Raw genomic sequence first — 21,205 nt, 5'->3', positions numbered from 1 at the left:
ATACTTTAATTTAAAAGGGGGGAGCACATAGAGAATATTCCTAGCAGAGTGAACAGCATGCAAGGCCTCGAGGCAAGAATGTGCCATGCTCCTTTTACTCTTCAAAACCAGCTACAATCTTCTTTTCCAGAAGCCTCCCAGGGTTGACTCCCAGTACATAATGATTTACCCCATACCTCTTTGGCAAATATATTCAGCAAGAAAATGTGCATACAAATAAAACCAGTGCAAGTTTTTACTTTAGGACAGGATGATTCCCTTGAGTATTCCCTTTTCAGAAGGGAGTCCTCCAGTCCATATGAAACAATGTCCAGCACAGAGTAGTCTTTCAGTAATGTGTGCTATGAATGAATGCTTCTCTTTTAAAAAATGCAGGAAATAGATGTCTGAAATTTACTTTGAAATGCATAAAAATGTATTGATAGATGCCTAGATGGAGAGATGTGTGTGATTGATGGATGTGTGATAAAGCAAGCATAGAAAAATGTTAGTGGTAAAATCTAAATAGTGGGTATGCAGGTGTCCACTCTAAGGTTCTTCATCTTTGTGCTAAATTAGAAATATTTTCAATATAAAGTGTCAGGAACATCACCTTTATCGTGCACACCCTCCCTGGTGTGTTATTTGTTCTTACTGCTGCATTGCCTTGCATTTGTTTTCATATTCTGTTTCTATGCCTTGTCTCCTCAGGAAGCCTGTAAATTACAGGGCAGAACACTGTCTCTTTTTTTTCTTTTTCTTTTGGTCCCACCATTGATGGAATTTTGATGCTGGAAGCCATGTTTACAGTCCTCTTCTGCAAGCAAGCATCCTTGCTTTATAGAGGAGGAAATTAATGGCCCCTGTGGGGGCACAGGATCCTGATTGGAATGCAGGTCTCCCAGCAGGTTCTGGCAATAGGAAGGCCTGCTGCTTTCTCATGGGCCACCCAGGGCAAGTGCTCTGCACCTCTGAGCCTCAGTTTCCTCGTCCATACAATGGGGATCATAAGAGGACTTATGCCTTTGGGTTGGGGGAAGTTTAAATGGTTACAGAGCATGAGCACTCGTCACAGTAAGTGCTCAATAGGTAGAAGCTCTATGATGACTCCACAGGCTTTGGTCATCACAGATCTGAAAGCTGGGTCTCCTCCGTCACCATTCCTGCCTCTGTGAAGAAGCTCTCCCTCCTGCCACCAGTGTGCCTTTCCCCTGAACCTTTGGCCTTCCTCCCGGAGAGGGGACCTCCCAAATGCATGTCTTTCCTCTCTCCTTATTCACCGATTCCCATAGCTACTGATGCCAAACAAGGGAAGACCTCTTTGTTTAGAATATCCCTTGTAGCTGTTAGGCTGTTTCTCCCTCCAAATACTAGTCATGTTCTTAACCTGTGCAAGCCTCTACATGCTTCTCAATAAAATGGGGCAATAACAGTACCTCTTACCTAACTGGTTGGGAGACTTCAGTGATGTCATGCATGTAAAGCACCCGTCAGGGAGCCTAGCAGGCCTAAACTGCATAATAAGTCCAAGTAATCATTGTTATTCCTTTGGCACAACATCCCCTGAATGAGGATGAGGAGATGGCTTCTGCCATCTCTTCCCTGGTGTTTCCGCCCCCACTACTGGCCTGAAGTGGCTCGCCTTCATGATGCTCCTCCCAGTGCTGACCACGAACCTTGCACACTAATGGAACTCGGTTTGTCTCTCTAACCGCCTTCTTAGATCTGATCAGCCTGAAATCTCCAGCTCAACCTGTCCTGTACATCAGACCCCCAGCTCTCAGAATAGAAGCAAGAAGAGAAAAGACAAGCCTCCCCTCACATCCCTCCTTAGGAAGCATGTGGACCATAATGAGAGTATGTTGTGTCATATTTATTCACAAATCTCAGTACAGTTCCCTCAAGGGATGCCCGAAATCTACCCGCCCCCCATCCCTAGCTCCTTCAAGTCATTTCAGCTGATATGCCAACAGGAAAGCCAGTCTGCTCAGCAAGGCCAGTGCATCAGTTTAGGGAATGATGTCGGTGACGCTCTGGAAGAGAGAAGGAGATAGGGAGTGAATGCAGGGTATGCAGTCATAAGGGCAGTGAGACCTTTGCCCTCATATCCTTCCCTAGAGAAATGAGAGGGAGACTGGCTACTTTGGCCCAGTAATTGCCTATGTTCTTGAGAATATCTTAAGGAAGGTAGCACCTAGATTGAGAAAGAACAGGGAGCCAGTACTCCAGGGCAGAGATGCCAAGAGGGGGGACTCTGTAAGAACTGAGAAGCCTTGTCTGCTTTGCCTCAGAGAATCCCCTGCCACCCCATAGCCCGGGAATAAGCAAGGTGTGCCTCTGGGTTCCAGGAGCAGTCTAAAGAGCTGTTTGTTACACACCCTTAGCCTTCCGCCCAGCCTCAGGCAGCTGAGGTACTCAATCCAAAGAGTACAGCTAGGACTTTACTTTGGACGAGGATCCCATGGAAGTCTTGATTCAGGGAAAGGACAGAGCTACAGTTCCCACCACCCAGCATATTGCTGTAAGACAGCAGGGATGCATAGCAGGGGTGTTTACAGTAGGTTGAGGTAGGGAGGGAGTCACAGAGGAAATGATGAGGAGAGATGGTGGGCACATGGAGGGGATGGTTCCAGCCACCCCTCTCTCCCTGGCTCATAGATGCACATGTGCCACTGGAGGTCTTTTCTGCCAGCTTGTGTTTGCTTCAGTGGGAATGAAAAACACCCAAGAGGTAAACGCAGGATGCAAAGGGTAAGGAGCAGGTGAAGAAAGGGACAAGCAGGGCTGGGAAATGGGTTGCATAGTCTCTGAAAGGCTGAGAGTCTGTCCACAGTAAAGTTGTCTATGAGCAGGCAATGGGAAGGGCAATGTACAAACATCTCTCAAGACGGAGAGCAGAAACCTAAAACCATGTGGACACTTACCCTCCATAGAGCTGGAAAGTTGATGAAGGGCTTGTTGACCGAAGCCTGGAATTCAAGGACAAGAGGGTCAGTGCCCATCATCCACCCCAGCACCATCTTGGGAGGGCCTCCATTCCCCCACTTCCAAGTCTATGCTTTGCTCGTGAGACTTACTCCAGATGTTAATGTTGTGGTTGCGCCCCCTCCGTGATGGCCGGTGGATCCGCCTGGGTGACCGCCCTGTTGACAAAGCCCAGACCATCATTACAACCCCTCAATCCCTGAGGGTCTCCCAAGTTCCTTTTCCCCAGTTACCTGCTGCCCCCTAGGGTGACTAACCCACTATCCCTCACTGTCCAGAAAGAAACCCAAAAGCCTTGTTGCTGTGGTAATTCTGTAAGAGATGGGAAGAAAAGCCAGTAAGGATGTCTGCCCCTACTGACTACTCTTCCCCCCATTTCCTTTTATTTTAGTTAATGAGATGCTTTCAGTCCCTGAGAAGTGGCCTGGCTAGAAAGGGAACCCAGAAGACCCACACAAATGCCAAGACCATAGTTAACCTCAGCCTTGACCTCAACTCTACCCCCTTCACACACACTTGAGCCTGATCCCTAACTCAGGTTGATCCCTATCTTCAATCCTATCCCCAGATATTCAGCAGTGCCACTCTGCTGCTGCTGCCGGCATGGAGCCGTATCACAAACCTCCCTCTCCTGGTGAATCCTGCTGTCTTGTCTCAGAGCCTACCATGCATGCTTCCTACATAGACCCTTCCTCCCCACCCACTTCCCTGGCTCCCTGCCTGGAAGCCAATGTGGTTATAGGCTTTGAGGCCTGGGCCAGTCCCTCAAGATAGTATCCCAAAGCCTCCTCATGGAGATTAGAGTGGAGAATTGAGGCAGGCAGGGGTCTGCCTTCTATTGCCAAGCTCCTTCCTTGGTACCTGTTCAACTAAGCATAGTGCTGCTTGCCTCTCCTGTCCTCCAGTAACTGTTCCCTCTACCTAAATGGGGATCAGAAACCCTCCAGACCTATTCTGATGAGGCATGTGAAGAAGAGGAAGAACCCGGGCCTGTGATTTGCCGAAGATGTGTGCTAGCCACAGGACCCTGGCAAATCCCCTTAAACCTCACTGAGCTCCAGTTCTCTCATCTGAGAATCAGGGAGTCAAGACAGACTCCTCACCCTGACAACCTCAAAGGCTCCTTATGAAAATTAAACAAAAAAGGGCTTATCTCCAAAGCTATTCCTCATGTTCACACTCATATTCTGCCTTTTCTCAATACTCATCTGCTCCCACAGTCACAGATACTGGCTCAGTAATTGATTCCTGTTCCCCAGGAGAGGCTTCATGTTCCTCCCTCCAGTCCTCCTCAACTAGGAGGGCAGCTCCCGGAGGCGGGGCTGGGTCACATTCACACTATCTGGTTTAAAGCTTTGCAGATAAGACGGCTTGATCCATCTGACCATCTGACCACCAGCTCCTTTGTAAAGAAGGAGAGGAAGGAGGGCACGGTTATATAGCTGCCTAAGCTTCTTTCACCACATGAAGGTTACCTGGGCTCCCCAAATGTCTTAAAGGTTTAACCTCTCCCTCCCCCAGCCCCCTTCTCCCCATTTCCCCACCCCTGTTCACCTACATTCAGCAGCTGGTTGGCCTCCTTGCCGTCTTGGTTGACCCCATAATGAGCATTCTGCTGCAACCTGTCCACCTCCTTCCCGGCCTGGCCAGCAGCATGGTGGACACCTTGGCCAAGTTTCTCCGCTTCCTTTCCAGCCTGGCCAGCAGCGTGGTTGACCCCTTGGCCAAATTTCTCTGCCTCCTTCCCGGCCTGGTTGACCCCATCGTAGACCCCGTGGACTACTTTGTCTGCCTCCTTTCCGGTCTGTTCAACGGCATGGTGAACTCCCTGGCCAAACTGATCCACCTCCTTCCCAGCCTGGTTGACTCCATTGTGAACCCCTTGGACCACTTTTTCCCCCTCTTTCCCAGCCTGCCCTGCTGCATGGTGGACCCCCTGACCAAACTTCTCTGCCTCCTTCCAGGCCTCATTAACCTCATGGTGGACCCCATGGCCAAACTGTTCCACCTCCTTCCCAGCCTGGTTGACTCCATTGTGGACCCCTTGGACCACTTTTTCCCCCTCTTTCCCAGCCTGCCCTGCTGCATGGTGGACCCCCTGACCAAACTTCTCTGCCTCCTTCCAGGCCTCATTAACCTCATGGTGGACCCCATGGCCAAACTGATCCACCTCCTTCCCAGCCTGGTTGACCCCAGGACGGACACCTTGGACTATTTTGTCTCCCTCCTTTTCAGCCTGACCTGTGGCATAATGAGCATCCTGCCCAAACCACCCCACCTCCTTCCCAGCCTGGTTAACCCCATGATGGACCCCTTGGACTATTTTGTCTCCTCCTTTCCCAGCCTGCCCAATAGCATGGTGGACCCCCTGGCCAAACTTCTCAGTCTCCTTCCAGGCCTCACCAATCCCATGATGAACCCCCTGGCCAAACTTCTCAGTCTCCTTCCAGGCCTCACCAATCCCATGGTGGACCCCCTGGCCAAACTTTTCTACCTCCTTCCCAGCCTGCCCAGCAGCATGGTGGACCCCCTGGCCAAACTTGTCTGCTTCCTTCCAGGCCTCACCAATCCCATGATGGACCCCCTGGCCAAACCTCCCTGCCTCATTCCCAGCCTGCCCAGCGGCATGGTGGACCCCCTGGCCAAACCTCCCTGCCTCATTCCCAGCCTGCCCAGCGGCATGGTGGGCCCCCTGGCCAAACTTGTCTGTTTCCTTCCAGGCCTCACCAATCCCATGATGAACCCCCTGGCCAAACCTCCCTGCCTCATTCCCAGCCTGCCCAGCGGCATGGTGGAGCCCCTGGCCAAACCTCCCTGCCTCGTTCCCAGCCTGTCCAGTGGCATGGTGGAGCCCCTGGCCAAACCTCCCTGCCTCATTCCCAGCCTGTCCAGCGGCATGGTGGACCCCCTGGCCAAACCTCCCTGCCTCATTCCCAGCCTGCCCTGCGGCATGGTGGACCCCCTGGCCAAACTTGTCTGCTTCCTTCCAGGCCTCACCAATCCCATGATGAACCCCCTGGCCAAACCTCCCTGCCTCATTTCCAGCCTGCCCAGCGGCATGGTGGAGCCCCTGGCCAAACCTCCCTGCCTCACTGCCCGCCTGGTTGACCCCATGATGGACCCCCTGAATCACTTTATCTGCCTCCTTCCCAACCTGTCCAGCAGCGTTGTTGACCCCATGGATAAACTTCTCTGCTTCCTTTCCTGCTTGTCCGACGCCATTGTTGGTACCATGGGCTACCTTGTCCAAGCCGTGGTTGAGCCCCTGGATGTCCTTGTCCAGCTCCTTGCCGGCCTGGCTCCCCATGTTGCTAAGTCCATTAAAAACTTTCTCCACTTCCCTTCCAGCTTGAGTGATGCCATTATTGATGCCTTCCAGGGCCTTGCCCACCTCTCTCTCTGCATTGCTCAGCCCTCGGTTGATCCCTTCAATGACCTTCTCAATGGGGTCATCACTGGCTGCCCATCCAGGCAGGGCCCCCAAAAGCAGTAGGAGGGAGCAGGAACTGATCAAACTGGCAAGATGCATATTGTTGGGAGGGTGGGGAGGATGCAGAGAGGAACCAGTGAAGCCAAGCTGCTATTTATCTTCTGCTTCCCTCCCTCTTCTCCACCCCTCATGACTCAATTACCCCCGTGAGGCACTGACTTGGTCTCCAGTCAAGGAGGTATTTCCCAGGGAGATTTGAGGTTGAGCAATGAAGAGGAGGAGGAAGAGAAGGTGAGTCATGAATAAAGAATACTCACATGGCATCTTTGCTCCCTCCCCGTTCAGGCCCTCCACCCCAGAACCTAGATGTCTGCCCTCCCAACTACCTCCTCTTTTCATTCCTCACCCACTAGCCAGGCCTCCGCTCTCCCAACCCCACCTTCAATAACCCCCCATCTCTGGTTCCTCAGCTTCTTCACTCCTCTCAGGGGATCAAGGATCCAGCTTCCCAGCATTGAGATTCTAGAAAGATAAGAGGTACAGTCAGGGGGAGGTGAGCACTTTCAGGGAGATGAGGAAATCATCAGACCTTGTTCTTATTGTTCCTGTTGACCCACTCCTCACACACACACACAATTTACTATGCTTCAGCCACACAGGACTTCTCCCTGGCCTTCAAAAACACCAAGTTCATTCCTGCCGTATGGCCTTTGCCCTTGTTGTTCTCCCTAGTCCTGAAACATACCAAGCTCATCTCTGCTTTATGGCCTTTTCCCTTGCTATTCTGTCTGGTATCAGTACTTAGATCTTCACATGGCAGGTTCCTCCTCATTCTGTTTTTGGCTCAAATATTACCTTCTCAAAAAACTTTCCTGGCCATCCCCCAGTTATACTCTGTAATATCATCCTTTGGTTTTTATAGCACTTAATTGATCCAAAACTACCTTTTTTATTGTCTGTCCCTCGTATCAGATTATAAACATCCAGAGGACAGGGCTTTGTCTGTGTTAGTTACTGCTCTATCCCCAACGTCTAGAACATTACCTGGAGTTCAGTAGATATTTATAAATTGGACAAATGGATGGATTAGAAGAAGCCAAAGGAAGGATAGGCCTAAGTCTGAGTCTCAGAGGGTGCTGGGGGGGGGAAGGGTGCCTGAGTTCCCAGAGTAGCCTACAGTCCCTTGGGAAGGGTTGCAGATTTTGGAGCCAGGATCACATTATCATCACAGAACCCTAGCCTCCTGCCTCCCAGCCCTTGGGCAAGGGCAGGGGGCTGATTGCCATGAGCTGGGACAGGACGCAGTGCCTCCTGAAAAGCCGGTTAAGGCAGCCATGGGGAGGGGCTGGAGACCCAGAACAGCAGGAGACTGTCAGCCAGAACCTGGGCTGGGGGCCAGGAGCTCATTCTTCCTGACCTCCTCCCCCTGGAGACTCATAAGTCCCAACCTGAAGCCCCAGGTGTTGACATGGCAGCATGGGTTGGAGGAAGAAACTGCTAAGAGGTGGCCTAAGTGTGAATAGAGGCATCAGGAGGAAGGACAGGTAGTGGTTTGCAGATCTGTGGCAGAATATCTATCTGGAGCTAGTTTAGAGGGAGACAGAGACCAGAAGGACAAGAGCCAGTGGGTGGGTACAGTTGGGTGAAGGGGTGTAAGATATTTGGGTTTTTGTGCCAAGGGGAGAGACTGAGAGAGGGGGTGGAGGTGGGATTGCAAGTGGGAAGGCCAGGCAGGAAGGAATGTGCAGGGTGTGAGCAAGTGGGGGTGGCAGAGTTATGTGTGTGGGTGCCCAGGTGTGGTGAGAATCTGCAAGTGTGTTGGGTCTTTGCTCAAACAAGGACAACACGGCCCACTTCCCTTGGTAGACCCAGGTTCCACCCCAGATCCTGGACACTTGGCTCTATCCGGAACCAGGCATCCGAGACCCAGAGGCCCAGGAGCTTCTGCCTTCTCTGTGCTCTACCTATAGAGGGTGACTAATTGTACCACCTCTCCATGCTTGAGTTCATCGTAGGTTTCCAAGTTTCACGCTCCAGGAACAAAGCCAAATCCCTGGGCAACCTCAGGTGTGGCTTTTCTGTCCAGTGTCTAAATGAGGGAGTTTCCCATGCCAGGAGATTGCTGGGTGGGGAGCTCCAGAATCCTAATCCTCCCTGAGATTGACAGGTGGGGTTTCTCCATTTGTCTTTCCACCCCTCTCTCTGCCCTACCCTACCATCTTCTGTCAGCCTCAGGCCCCCTCCTCAGTGCTCCATTCCCATTGGCCACTATTTGGTTTGGATTTTGGCATCTATCTCTGTGAGACTGGCCTGCCATCCTCTGCTGATTTGGGCTACATGGCTGTGTTGCTTTCCTAGAGTGAGGGGTGGAGCTTTCAGTCATGGAGCCATCACAGCTCCCCCAAAGAACCCCCAAGAAGTTTGCCATGAAAGTACACAGTGTGCATGCCAATCCACAGGGCCTCTGAACATGCACCCTGCCCGGAGCCTCTCTGCACAGGAGCTGCCGCAGGCTTCCCAGCTCTGGTTAGGATCTGCAACATTTCCTATAGTCTGGCAAATACTTGTTCCTGATACTCTGGCAGATCTTGTCATAAAATCAGGATCTGAAAAAAAAAATCAGGATCTGAATCAGCCTTTGGGATCTTAACTCTTTGTCTCTTGTTATTGACCTACTCAGATCTGCCATTTCTTTTTGTACCAATTTTGATCCTTTATATTCTCTAAGAAATATTTTAATTTCATCAAGCGTTTCATATTTATTATTGTAAAGTTGTACAAAATCAGTCCCTTTTCAGTCCTGGTTTTATTTGTATGGTCTTTCCACCCCTCTTGATCATACATGTAAAGTTCGTCCCCCCTTTGTTTAATCACTACTTTTTTTTTATTGAGGTCTCCCTATCTGTATGTACACCCAATTTAGTAGATTCATTCCCACCTCTCCCAGGCCATCCAAGCAGGAAGGTCTCACCCTCACCCTATCCCATGGCAGTTGCTTTCCCATGGAGGGTTGGGGAAGAGGTCATATCATTGTGCCCCTTCTTGTTTCCACACCTCTTTCTGGGATGGTGACTCCTTCCTGGCTCCAACCCCCACACCCCTAAGTCTTGGTCACAGTTGTGTGTCAACTGGCCCTGCAGGTGCCTGCCTGTGAGTCACAGATGTGCAAGCAAGCCCCCACCCACAGTGCTTTAGGGGAAGGGGACCATCTGTCCATTGGTTCTTCCCCAAACGTTTATGGAAGCTTGCTTTGTTCCAGGCACAGTTCTAGGTGCTGGAGGCCCAGGGGTGAACAAAATAAACAAGAATTCATGCCTTGTGGGAGACAATGAACAAGTAAATCATAACTAGGTCATGACAAACTACAATTCAGTGGTTCTCAACCTTCTGGCCCTTTAAACACAGTTCCTCATGTTGTGACCCAACCATAAAATTGTTTTCGTTGCTACTTCATAACTGTAATGTTGCTACTGTTCTGAATCCTAATGTAAATATCTGATATGCAGGATGGTCTTAGGCGACCCCTGTGAAAGGGTCGTTCGACCGCCAAAGGGGTTGCGACCCACAGGTTGAGAACCGCTGAACTACATGAAAAGCCACAAGGAAAAGAATGGGGTTTAGAGACATCTGCTGTGAGTGAAGTGTGGTAGCAACCATCTCAGGTGGAAATTATAGTTTAACTTTAACCCTGCTGTTTGGCTTATGTACCTATTTGCTTTGTTTAACATGGACAATTTTGATTTTCTGAATTCTATAAATCATCCCATTCAATTAAATGCCTTATTGATTGTAATGTGAATATCCCATGGGTTGTGGTCATACTGGTCTTAGAAAGCACATTTTTCCTTCACCTGGGAAGGACAGCACAGTTATCCCAAGGTCAGAGGGCTCTAGACCCAAAACTGTAATTTAGATAAACCCAGGTTACCCAAGGGCTCTAGATAATGTGTTTATAACATGCTGTTTAAACTGTTTTTTGCAAACTAGGTTTTGCAAACCCAAGGGCTCTAGATAATGTATTTCTGTCAATTCAGTGACCCCGAGACCCAAAACTATAATTAACATGCTTAATTCTGCTTCTGTAAACTGCTTTTTGCGAGCCAGGTTCCTCATTCCAAACCCTGGGATGTAATCAATACCTTTGTGATTTTTTTGCCTATATAACCTTGGAGCTGCGACCATCTTGTTACTATGAGATTTGGGGAATGGCCCCTCATAGTCCCGGATTTCAATAAATGTGACTCTTTAATTCGACTTCTTGAGGCCTCCTCCCGTGATTCACAGGGTACATTACAACATGAGGAAAATAAAAGAATAGCATGACCTTTGAGTAGTTTTAGACATTGGAACATCTAACCTAGGATGGGAAGTTAGACAGGCTTCCTGAAGGGTGGGTACATTGAGGGGGTGAGGCTGATGGGAGGTAGTGACTGAGAAAGAAGAGAACTTTAGATGGGGAGTCAGGAGGATCTCTTTTAAAGGGTAACACCTGCCCTGACCCCTGGCCAGTGTGGCTCAGTTGGTTGAGCATCATCCAGTGCACCAAAAGGTCACTGGTTTGATTCCCTGTCAGGGCACATGCCCAGGTTGTGGGCTTGATGCCCTGTAGGGATGTGTGCAAGACAACCTATTGATATTTCTCTCTCTCTCTCCCTCTACTTTCCTTTCTCTCTAAAATCAATAAAAACATGTCTTTTTTAAAATAAATAAAAATAAAGGGCAACACCTGAGGGAAACCAAGAGGCAGCCAGCTGAGGGGAGGCCTCCGCAGAGCTTCCAGGCATAAAGGAACAGCTGGGGTAACTATGGGGAACGGGGTGTATGTCAAGGAACAGCAGGGAGCCAGTGTGCTTAGGGAGAGGGAAGGGCTTTGAGGACCAGTGTAAAAAGTTGGATTCCATTCTAGACGCCAGCGGCGGCATTGGAATGGTGGTGCACGGTGTGCAGACAGCACACCTCCCCTGGGATGGGATGGGCCCTTTGCGCCACCGCCTCTGTGACATCACTGGACTGTGACGTCACGGCAGAAAGCTCGTGCCCCACTAGCCCCGCGCCCCGCGTGGCAGTAACATCGCGGCGAGTCCCTGGGCAGCCAGGCCATGAAATTTTAGGAGGCCATGCGGAAGCGCGACATCGTCCTCACCAATGTCACCGTGGTCCAGCTGCTACGACAGCCATGCCCGGGTGAGGGAAGAGGCGGAGCCCGCTGGAGAGGTTGGGGGGAGGGAGGAGGGGGTACAGCGCTCGCTGGGTCGGAGCCCCCTTCATAGAGCGTCCGCAAAAGAGGGTCAGAAGGCGCGCTCTGGCCGACGGGCTCTACCATCCGGGCCCCTTTCCTCCCACCCTCCAGCCACCCCTCCCCAGTCGGCCACCAGAGTTTGCTGCCAAGTGGTTTTCATGGCGATAGTGGGAGGGAGGATGGGCTGGGCGCCTCGCGCGCGCGTGGTAGAAGGATAGAAGCAGGGGCCGGGACGGAACCTGGGGCCGAGTTTATGAGGGGGCATCTCTGAGGACAGCCGCTCGGTTGAGAAGCTCGGCGAGGGAGGTTTCACCTAAAATTGACGCTCCCGTCGACCAGGGTGGAAGGGCCGCCGGGAGTTGGTGGGCTCCCTCCGTGTTGCACCCAGCGAGGATACTTGCCCCTCCCAGGGCTGTGCCCAGCGCTTCACAAGCGTGCACTTACTGACGCCTCGCAACCACATAGCGAGGTCAGCGTATGTACCGTCCGCTTGTCAAAGAGCGCAAACCGCTTCCCGTGGGTCTCTCACTGGAATCGTGAGTTGGGACTCGGAGTCCCGCTCGCGGCCACTGGGCAGCCCTACTTGACCCAGTCGGAAGTGCGCGCGTGCGCACACACACCCCAACCCAAGGACCCCAGGTCTTCGGGAGGCCACCCGCTCCCTCCCGGCCTCCTCACTGACCGAAGGGGGTTGAGGGTGAGAAACAGCCAGGAAGCTCCTCCCCAAGGTACTGGGCGTGGCCGGAACCCGCTGCCTGCTGCAGGTGCCCAGCTCTGTGCCCTCTGTGCCCTTGGGTCTCGGCTTTCCCTTTGTCAGGTGGCTTTGTAGCATCTGCCTCACAGGATTCTGAGCCCATGAACTGGAGCTCAGCCCAGCACCTGGCGTCACCTGTGACAGTGTTTCACCTACGGAAGAAGCTCCGCTGGGCTCCCGCTCAGTGCAGCAGCTTTTCTCCAGCCCCGGTACCGCGCCCCTAGAAGGGAGGGGAAGGCTAGGGAAAGTTGGGAGAGTTTAGGTAGAGTAGATTCATCCCTACTCTTAATCCAGATGGACAAATCTCCTGTTATAGCAGGAACAGAACCCCAAGGAATGCAAACATCCTAAGGTCACCAATAATCACAGGGCCTCTGCCACCAATAAAGACTAATACTTTTATGAACTTGTACTGACAGCAAACACCCACAGCCCAGCCTCAGGCCACAAGGTCTGTGGCAGCCAGAGAGGTCAGGGAGACAACAGGCCAGCTGGCCGCTGGCTCCCAGCCACACCACTTCCCGGGTGCTTTTGATTCTAGTAGTGCCAAAGCCATCTCCCACCTTCATCCTCGGGCCTCTCCATCCCCTTCTCTCTCCCTTTCCTCATGAATACGTAGTATCAGACTTCCTCCCCTGTATTAAAATCAGCACTACTGGACCTTGAGATCTCACTGAGTCCTCCCAAAAGCCCCCAAGGAGAGGGTCAGATGTGATGACAGGAAACTTGCACAAGGCCAGGTGCCAAGTAGCCGAGGCAGGGATGACAACCGTGCCTGATCCCCAGTATGAAGCCCTCTGCCAGGCAGATCCCTGACTGCTCTCTCCACATCTCCCCTCCTCTCTTCACCTGGAGCTCAGATGGCACACCTCCAAGCACAGATGTTCAAATATGCAGTAAGGGAGTGGGAGTATGTTTAGAGAACCGGGAGCTGATAAAGATCTCCATTTGTTTCATGTTCTGGTATATCTGTATTTCCTAAACTTTTCTGAAGGTAAGAATCACCTGAAGTGTTCCTTAGAAGCCCTTGAGCCTCAAAACAGGCCTACTGAGTCAGATTTCCCTAGGAGGCACTTTCTGGATGATGCTTATCAGAACATTCTGGGGACCAGTGAGCTACATGAATTATCAGACCATTTGGGAAAAGGCCTTTGAAATACTAATGTATGCGGAATGTTCCCAGACTATTGTCATAAGCGCTACATATATTATTACTTCATTTAATCCTCACAGTGACCCTCTGAGAGTACTATTATCTCCATTTTAGAAAGGAGGAAACTGACTCAGAGTGTGATCCCAAGCAACTGTTAAAGATACACAGTACTCACTGAATTAGAATCACCAGGGAAGGGGCCCTGGCATTGATATTTTAAAGCAAGCCCATCCTGTTCATTTTGTGGATCAGGTAGGTTTTGGAAACACAGCTCATTTTCTCTCACTGTGATGGTGCAGTTCATTGCCACCCCCACTCTTTCCAACAGTAACCAGACCACCACCACCGCCGCCACCACCCAAAGTTGAGCCAGAACCAGAGCCAGAGCCAGACCCAGAGCCAGACCCAGAGCCAGACCCAGAGCCAGTGGTAGAGCCAGACCCAGAACCAGAGCCAGAGCCTATCAAGGAGGAAGCCCCACCTCCTCCACCTCCACCACCTCCTCCACCTCCTCCTCCACCTCAGAAGGTTCGGGAACTGACTGTTGGCATCAATGGGTGAGTCAGCCCTGGCCTCTGAGCCTTCCTGAAACCATAGGGCCCAGGCATTCCTCCAGTTACTGAATAGGGCATCTCCACATTTCACACCATCAGTGCTTTCACTCTGTCCACCTTGGAGAATTGGGGGGGGAGGGGGTGGGAGTAGACAGGGCTTTGTCCCCTAAGAGAGCTCACATTCTGGTGGGAAAACATCAAATAAGGAACATTTGGTTTGGTGATGTGTGAATGAACAGTATGAAGTATAGTAAGACTGGAGAGGCCAGTGTTAGCTGGGGTGTCAGGAAAGACCTCTGGGAGATGACACTGGAGTGAGGCCTGAGTGGCAGCTGTGCAGCAAGCAATGGCTTGGGGGCACAGGTGGCAGCACAGTATGCAAAGGACAGGCAGGAATTCAGTGCTGGTGTGGAGCAAGCAAGGCAGAAGAGGAAGGAGTGTTGGAAAGCAGATGGGCCTCGTAAGCCATGGTAAGGAATTTGGATCTAGTTTTACTGATAGAGCTGTAGAGGCTTTCAGGCCAAGAGACGTAATCGGGCCTGAAGTTCTTTAAGATCCATCCAACTACACGATTAGGAATGGGGTAAAGAATGGATGGGTGAGGAAGCAGGCAAATCAGTTAAGCTGGTGAGATCATGAGCAAGATAATAGCTGCCTGCAAAGGGTTGGTTGCCTTCTTCCCCGAGACCGAGTCGTCCCACCCAGTCCCCTTGAGGAGCCTCCTGCTGCCCCCTTCTTTCCTGTCCCCTCCTCTGCCTGCTGGCTGAGGATTCTGAAGACAACCCCAAACCCCTGTCCTGGACAGATTTGGACGTATCGGTCGCCTGGTGCTGCGAGCCTGCATGCAGAAAGGCGTTAAGGTGGTGGCAGTGAATGATCCATTCATTGACCCGGAATACATGGTGAGTAGCAGGTAAAGGGTAGGATCGGGGGTTCAGGGGTGCTCTCTGGGAGGTTCTCAGGTGCAATATGAAACCTTCACCAAGGCAGGGATTCCTTAGGGATGGTTGCTCCCCCACCTCTGCCACCCCCAAGATAAGGAGCCATTCTGTCTCCCACAGGTGTACATGTTTAAGTATGACTCCACCCATGGCCGATACAAGGGGACTGTGGAATACAAGAATGGACGGCTGGTTGTGGATAAACAGGAGATCAGTGTCTTCCAGTGGTAAGGGCAGCTGTCTGATGCATGCCTGCAACACATTAATGGAGGGAGTGTAAAGATGACATGAATGGGATCCCAGCCTCTCCTTGGGATTCATAACCCCTCAGCATGTATGTCTCTCAGTACTGGTTGGAAGAGGGGGGTCTCAGAGAAGTCTGTGACTGCTAAAATGGTTAGGAAGCACTGACTTAGAAAGATGCCCCACTCTACTCAGGAATAAATCAAAATGTGCATTCTGATTTAATGCACATTTACAAGTTTTCGCACAGGCATAGCAATTCAACATGTCTAAAACTCACCTCTTGGTTCTCCATCAACCCCCAAACCTATTCATCTCCCTTCCCACGAAGCGACATCGACATATGGCCAAGTGCTTCTACTCGGTTCCTACACAGCAACCACAGAGGCCTTTTTAAAATGTCAACTAGGCCGTTACTCCCCTACTTAAACCCTCCCGCCACCCCAAAAATAAAATCCCAGCTCCTGATAGGGCCCCACAAGCATTATGAGCCCTACGCCTGAGCCTTCTAATATAACCTCAGCCACAGTGGCCACCCACCTCTTGGCCCCATTTCACATAGTTATTGATGTTAATTTTCCTCCATTTAAAGATATGTCCAGAATCTGCAAAAACCAAAAGCATTATTAAATGTTTAATATGCTCCAAAGACATCAAGAAAACTAAAAAATTATAAAATGGAAAATATTCTACTTCATATTTCTAATGTAAACTATTGGCCACTGCTGGCCCCGATTTGACATACACTTGTGCTTGCATGCTCACAAGCCCTCCCAGCGCTCCTCCCAGCAGGCCCACTCCCAGCCCCTCTCATTTACTGGGGTGTAGGGAGTGTGAATAAAAGAGGGACAAGGAAGGCTTGTGGTTAGGTGGTCAGGGTTGGGAAGGAGGGGATGGAGGTGGGGACTGGAACATCAGTGAGAGAAGCTTCTTGACCCAAGTTTGAAATCATAACCAAAAACAATTCCGGCACAGAGGTCATTACTTAGACATACCGTGTCCTCTCCTTCAACCTGGGCACCGTCATTCCTGCCACTTGCAGCATTCTCCCCCATTGTGCACCCCTACTCAGGTTCTGCCTTGTCAGGTCACTGCAGTGGTTATTCCCCCCACCACCCCACTCTGTCACTGCACTGTGGGTGTTTTCCAGTCACAAAAGTGATGTTGCTTTTGTGTGTACTTTACCCTGTTCAACCCTTTCTAGACAGGCGACCCTGGGCTAAGGAAGTGAATTTCCTTGAGCCTGTTTCTTCATGTAACTGATGGGGATGGGGATCAGATCCATGGCAGGTAGCACAGCCAGTTAACAGGCATGTGGGGAGCACTGCGAAGGGCATTTTCCCACAAGGCCCCCTTGCAGGAAGAATCCTGTCAGTTTGTCACCACTATTGCTTTGGCACCTATAGTGCAGGTCCTGGCTCTGGGTAAACTCACAACTTCCTTGAAGAATGAATGAATGGAATCCTCAAAACAAGACCCTGGGCAGGAAGGCAGGGCCCGACAGTCTAGGGAAAAGGGCTGGGGTCTCCTGAGGTGCCAACTTAACAACTGTTGCAGAGGAGTTTGAGTTACCCTCCCTCCCCAAATGAGAAGGCAGGAGATGGGGGGCCTCAGAGAAGAGGTAATTGAGCCAAATGATGAAAAGTGTGACCTGACAGAGCAGGTGACCAGGAAAAGAGAACCATGCGTGGTGGCCCAGGGAGAGGAAGCTATTCATTTGTTCCTTTAATCTGGTATGCAGCCAGTACAGATCCTAGGACCAGCCTGCCTATACTTCCAGACAGCTCTCTCTCCTACCCCTTCACCTCTGCCCTGGCTTCTCTACAAAATGCCAATAAGGCATTTAACCCTCAGGGTGTAAGGGTTAAATGATTCAGTGAAGGCAAAGCACTTAGAACATGGGCACGTGGCAGGTGTTCAGTAAACATGTGTAGGATGGCTAATAAAAAATAACCCTACAAACACTGTCTGAACCCTTTTGGAGGGAGCAGGCTCAATGACAAAGGAAACAGACACAACCCTTTTGCCACAAAGCGGTCTAAAAGATGAGACAGATGCTAACAAAAAATCACAAAAATGAATACTGCAGTTGTGATAAGTCCTGTGAAGAAGACTCATATGCAAACCAAGTAGAAAACAGCAATATTTGTTTCAAATGCAAATGTTAAACTATCAAGTAAAAATATAAATTTATAAAAGTGGAAACCAAAAAGGCCTTGACCTTTCTGATCCACTGCTGACCCCACGGTAGCCCGTCCCCCCATTGCTCCCAGGATGTAGTTCCTGTCTTCAGGGACTTGCTCAGCCTCTGGCAGAAGGCTCCCGGTTGCAGAAGCTGAGTGCTAGAGACAAGAGGCAAGGAGGGCCATGGTGAGGTTGTGAGGACAGGGAATCAGAAGCAGTGCAGCAGGCCTCACCCTTCTGGAGTCTACATTCTAGGCATAGAAAGGGCCTGACCTGGTTGGCAGTAGTCAGGGGTGGTCCCCTGGAGACAGAGGGTGAATGAGCCTGAGTAGGGAAGGTGGCAACTTGTATATACTGGGGCATAGCAGAGGAAGGGCAGTCAAGGTAAGTGGCCAACAAGAGCTGCTCAAAATGTATCAAGATAGCAACTGCAGGGCTGGGAGAGTCAGATCTCCTGCCTCAGAATCTTTGCACTTGGTCTGGAAAGCTTTTCCCCCAAGTGGCCATATATCTGTCCTCACCTCCTCCAATTCTTTACCTCAGCCTCCCTCCTCAGCAAAATGCCAACAGGCAAGACTAGCAGGGTCAAATCCACCTGGGATAACTAGGTATGTGTGGGGTGGGGAGAACAGATGGTTACAGGCCAGGTGGGAAGGTGTCTAGTCAGCCTTTCAAACAGTAAAGGCCAGGGACTATGAAGGCAAGGCCATGCAAGGGAGGCTGATACACAGCCTTGCCACCTCTCCATAGCAAGCAGCCCAAAGAGATCCCCTGGAAGTCTGTCGGAAGCCCCTTTGTAGTGGAGTCCACAGGAGTGTACCTGTCCCAAGAGGAAGCTTCTGTAAGTGGGGAGAAGTGGGCGGGGCTGGCCAGGGGAGGTGACACTCAAAGCATCTCATCAGTTCATGACACCAGGGCTCCTTCCTCCTTCCCTAGAGCCACATCCAGGCGGGTGCCTTACGTGTGGTCATCAGCGCACCCTCACCAGATGCACCCATGTTTGTCATGGGGGTGAATGAAAAGGACTATAATCCTGATTCCATGAAAGTTGTCAGGTAACGGGCACCAACATCCAGAAGTGGGTGGGTGATGTCCAGAGAACATGCCAGCCTGTGATGGGAAGGGATCAGGCTCAGCCTCCCCGTCCCCCAACCGCCACTCCCACTGGTGCTGCTTTCACATCCCCATCTGCTTCTCCCTCCCAAAGTCTTAACAGCCACCATGTAAACATCCCCCTGGACCTGTTAAAAATGCACAACTTCTGGAGAACATGCTTGGGGAGCTTCCCCCAGCTGCACCTCCAGTGCCTCCTTCAGTCTAAAGGCATCCCCAATGATCTTTCTCATCCCCATCCTGACTTTTCACAAATCCGAGCCTCTGAGCATCTCCCCAAAATGAGGTAAGGGTGGAAGGTGGCTCTGACACTCACCTCACAGTTCCCTTGCATACTGGGCTGTTTCAGCAATGCATCCTGCACTACCAACTGCCTGGCCCCCCTTGCCAAGGTCGTTCATGAGCGATTCGGGATTGTGGAAGGACTGATGGTGAGTTGGGGAGAGGGCTGGGCAGGATGGATGGCAGGGAACCTGTACTGCTTCCTCTCAGATTAGTGTGTGACTTTAATAGAAAGAGACTGGTTTCAAGAGGAAAGGCCCGCCAGTGGTAGAGTCTTTTAAAATTCTGTGTAACTCTCGGCAAGGCTGAACCCCAGCTTGCAGGTGCCCCTCCAGTGGTCTGTGGTGGCCCCACAACCTCCACACCTGGCTCATCACTTCAGACCTGAAATAAAGAGGCACAGGAACTTAGGAGCAGGAAGGCCTCACCTCAGCCCTCTTCTTCCCCAAGACCACAGTCCATTCCTACACGGCCACCCAGAAGACAGTGGATGGGCCATCAAAGAAGGCCTGGCGAGACGGACGAGGAGCTCACCAGAACATCATCCCAGCCTCTACAGGGGCTGCCAAGGCCGTGGGCAAAGTCATCCCAGACCTCAAAGGGTATGAGGGCAGAAAGCTGCAACCAGGGTGGGAGGCACACCCTGGGAAGAGCAGACGGGCCCCAATCCTTAAGGTATCTAATGAGAGGAAGGTGGAGGGGAGGGGGTGGATGGAGAAGTCCTTGGGTTCTGACTTCCACCTCCATGTGGGACTGTCCAGGAAGCTGACAGGAATGGCGTTCCGGGTACCAACCCCAGACGTGTCTGTCGTGGACCTGACCTGCCGCCTGGCCCGGCCTACCACATACTCGGCCATCAAGGATGCCGTAAAAGCAGCAGCCAAGGGGCCAATGGCTGGCATACTTGCCTACACAGAGGACGAGGTAGGGACTGAGGAGAAGAGACCCTGGGAGGAACCCTCTGGGGGGAGAGCGTGACTTCCCACTTGCCAAGGAGCTGCTCACAATGAATCCAGATAGGAACTGCAGGGCTGGGAGTCAGATCTCCTGCCTCAGCATCTTTGCACTTGCTGCTCCTCTGGTCTGGAAAGCTTTTCCCCCAAGTGGCCATACACCTGTCCCCCCTCCTCCGATTCTTTACCTCAGCCTCCCTCCCTCCTCAGCAAGGTGTTCTTTTTGTGGCCCCTTTCTTCACCTGAAATTCCATCTCAGTCACTGCTGGTCCTGCGAGCACGTGCACTCCAAGAAGGCAAGGATCTGGGGACTATCTTTTCACTTCCATAGCTCCAGCCATCTTCTCAGGGCCTGGCACACAGCAGATGTTCAATACATGCTTCCTGAACAAGACAAAATATACCATTTTTCAACACTTGCTCAGGGCAGGCCATGGGCAGGCACCTTCCCTGTGAAAAACAGATGCCACTGTCCCTGTGCTCCCAGTAGTACCATCTCTGGTGCTGTCTCCCTGGTTTAGCTCCTTGCAAGGCCACCCTCACACAGCCACCAGGGCCTCTTGTTTTAATGGAATCAGATCACACCCGCCTCCCTCCCCCCTGCAGAAAACCTTCCTGTGGCCTTCACCACACCAGGGCCACAACCCTCCGCCTCTGCGCTGCAGCTCCTCCTACCTCAGCTCTGCTGAGGGCCCGTCAGCCCGACCCAGCCCGGTGCCTCCACCTGGGGCCTCTGCCAGCCCGTTCCAAGTGCCTGAATTATCCCCAGGAAATGATATTTATTGGTGCGGCATCAGGGTGTTCGTGGTCTGTGTCCTTTGGCCAGTCCCCCACCAGCAAAGCCCCCAGGTGCCTTCTTCATATCCCACCCCCACAGCCTGGACACAGTAGGACTCCATCAGATGTCGTAGACGAAGGCATAGCCAATATGCCTGAGTCAGAACCTGGCCTCCTGGAGGTCTCTCTCTGCGACTCAAACTTACCTCAGAAATTCTGGCACCCAGGTTGTCTCTACGGACTTTATCGGCGACACCCACTCGTCCGTCTTCGATGCTAAAGCCGGCATCGCGCTCAACGACAACTTCGTGAAGCTCATTTCCTGGTACGGGGGGAGGGGTCAGAGGGCAGGGGGAGCTGGGGGAACGAGGAGGGGCCGCTGACCCTCGACGCCCTCCCCAGGTACGACAATGAATACGGTTACAGCCACCGGGTGGTGGACCTCCTCCGGTACATGTTCAGCCGAGACAAGTGAAGCGCGACAGCCCCTCCACTCCCCCGTGCTCCCTGCCCAGAACCTCCACCTCCCGCGAGCCGCCGGTGAAATAAACACAGCGTGCTCACAGCTGGCCCGTGTCTCTGCGCCGCTCCCGGGGGCCCGGCCCCACTTCCTCCCGC

The 21,205-nt window shown here is 51.8% G+C and overlaps 2 protein-coding genes and 1 long non-coding RNA gene across 8 annotated transcripts; 1 reads left to right on the top strand and 2 right to left on the bottom strand.

Annotated features, from left to right (window-relative positions):
- Positions 1–1,831: 1,831 nt before the first annotated feature.
- On the bottom strand, positions 1,832–6,547 carry SBSN (suprabasin). 4 transcript variants are annotated; one of them, XM_036346635.1, is made up of 5 exons: positions 5,546–6,547; positions 4,523–5,491; positions 3,057–3,122; positions 2,904–2,948; positions 1,832–2,012 (listed from the first exon to the last, which is right to left on the bottom strand). In XM_036346635.1, exons 1-5 carry the CDS (start codon positions 6,491–6,493, stop codon positions 1,989–1,991), a joined length of 2,052 nt encoding a protein of 683 aa, XP_036202528.1. In that variant the 5' UTR covers positions 6,494–6,547; the 3' UTR covers positions 1,832–1,988. The 4 variants fall into 4 exon arrangements, with proteins under 4 accessions (XP_036202528.1, XP_036202527.1, XP_036202529.1 ...); XM_036346634.1 differs by having other exon boundaries at positions 4,523–5,990; positions 6,045–6,547; XM_036346636.1 differs by having other exon boundaries at positions 4,523–5,774; positions 6,045–6,547.
- Positions 6,548–11,419: 4,872 nt separating this feature from the next.
- GAPDHS (glyceraldehyde-3-phosphate dehydrogenase, spermatogenic) lies at positions 11,420–21,132 on the top strand. The gene is made up of 11 exons (XM_036346637.1): positions 11,420–11,578; positions 13,869–14,097; positions 14,900–14,996; positions 15,156–15,262; positions 18,213–18,303; positions 18,399–18,517; positions 18,925–19,006; positions 19,308–19,459; positions 19,619–19,781; positions 20,815–20,912; positions 20,990–21,132. Exons 1-11 carry the CDS (start codon positions 11,512–11,514, stop codon positions 21,060–21,062), a joined length of 1,278 nt encoding a protein of 425 aa, XP_036202530.1. The 5' UTR covers positions 11,420–11,511; the 3' UTR covers positions 21,063–21,132.
- Positions 15,144–20,909, bottom strand: LOC118674628. Of its 3 annotated transcripts, XR_004973683.1 has the most exons (6): positions 20,794–20,909; positions 20,053–20,194; positions 18,892–19,241; positions 17,500–18,572; positions 15,819–15,883; positions 15,144–15,646 (listed from the first exon to the last, which is right to left on the bottom strand). It is a non-coding gene; the product is annotated as an uncharacterized LOC118674628 (long non-coding RNA). The 3 variants fall into 3 exon arrangements; XR_004973685.1 differs by lacking the exons at positions 15,144–15,646; positions 15,819–15,883 and having other exon boundaries at positions 17,409–17,620; positions 18,448–19,241; XR_004973684.1 differs by lacking the exons at positions 15,144–15,646; positions 15,819–15,883 and having other exon boundaries at positions 17,409–18,572.
- Positions 21,133–21,205: the final 73 nt, after the last annotated feature.

This window comes from Myotis myotis, unplaced genomic scaffold, assembly GCF_014108235.1.
Source record: "Myotis myotis isolate mMyoMyo1 unplaced genomic scaffold, mMyoMyo1.p scaffold_m19_p_19, whole genome shotgun sequence".
NCBI lineage: Eukaryota > Metazoa > Chordata > Mammalia > Chiroptera > Vespertilionidae > Myotis > Myotis myotis.
This window is presented reverse-complemented; position numbering and strand designations above follow the sequence as displayed.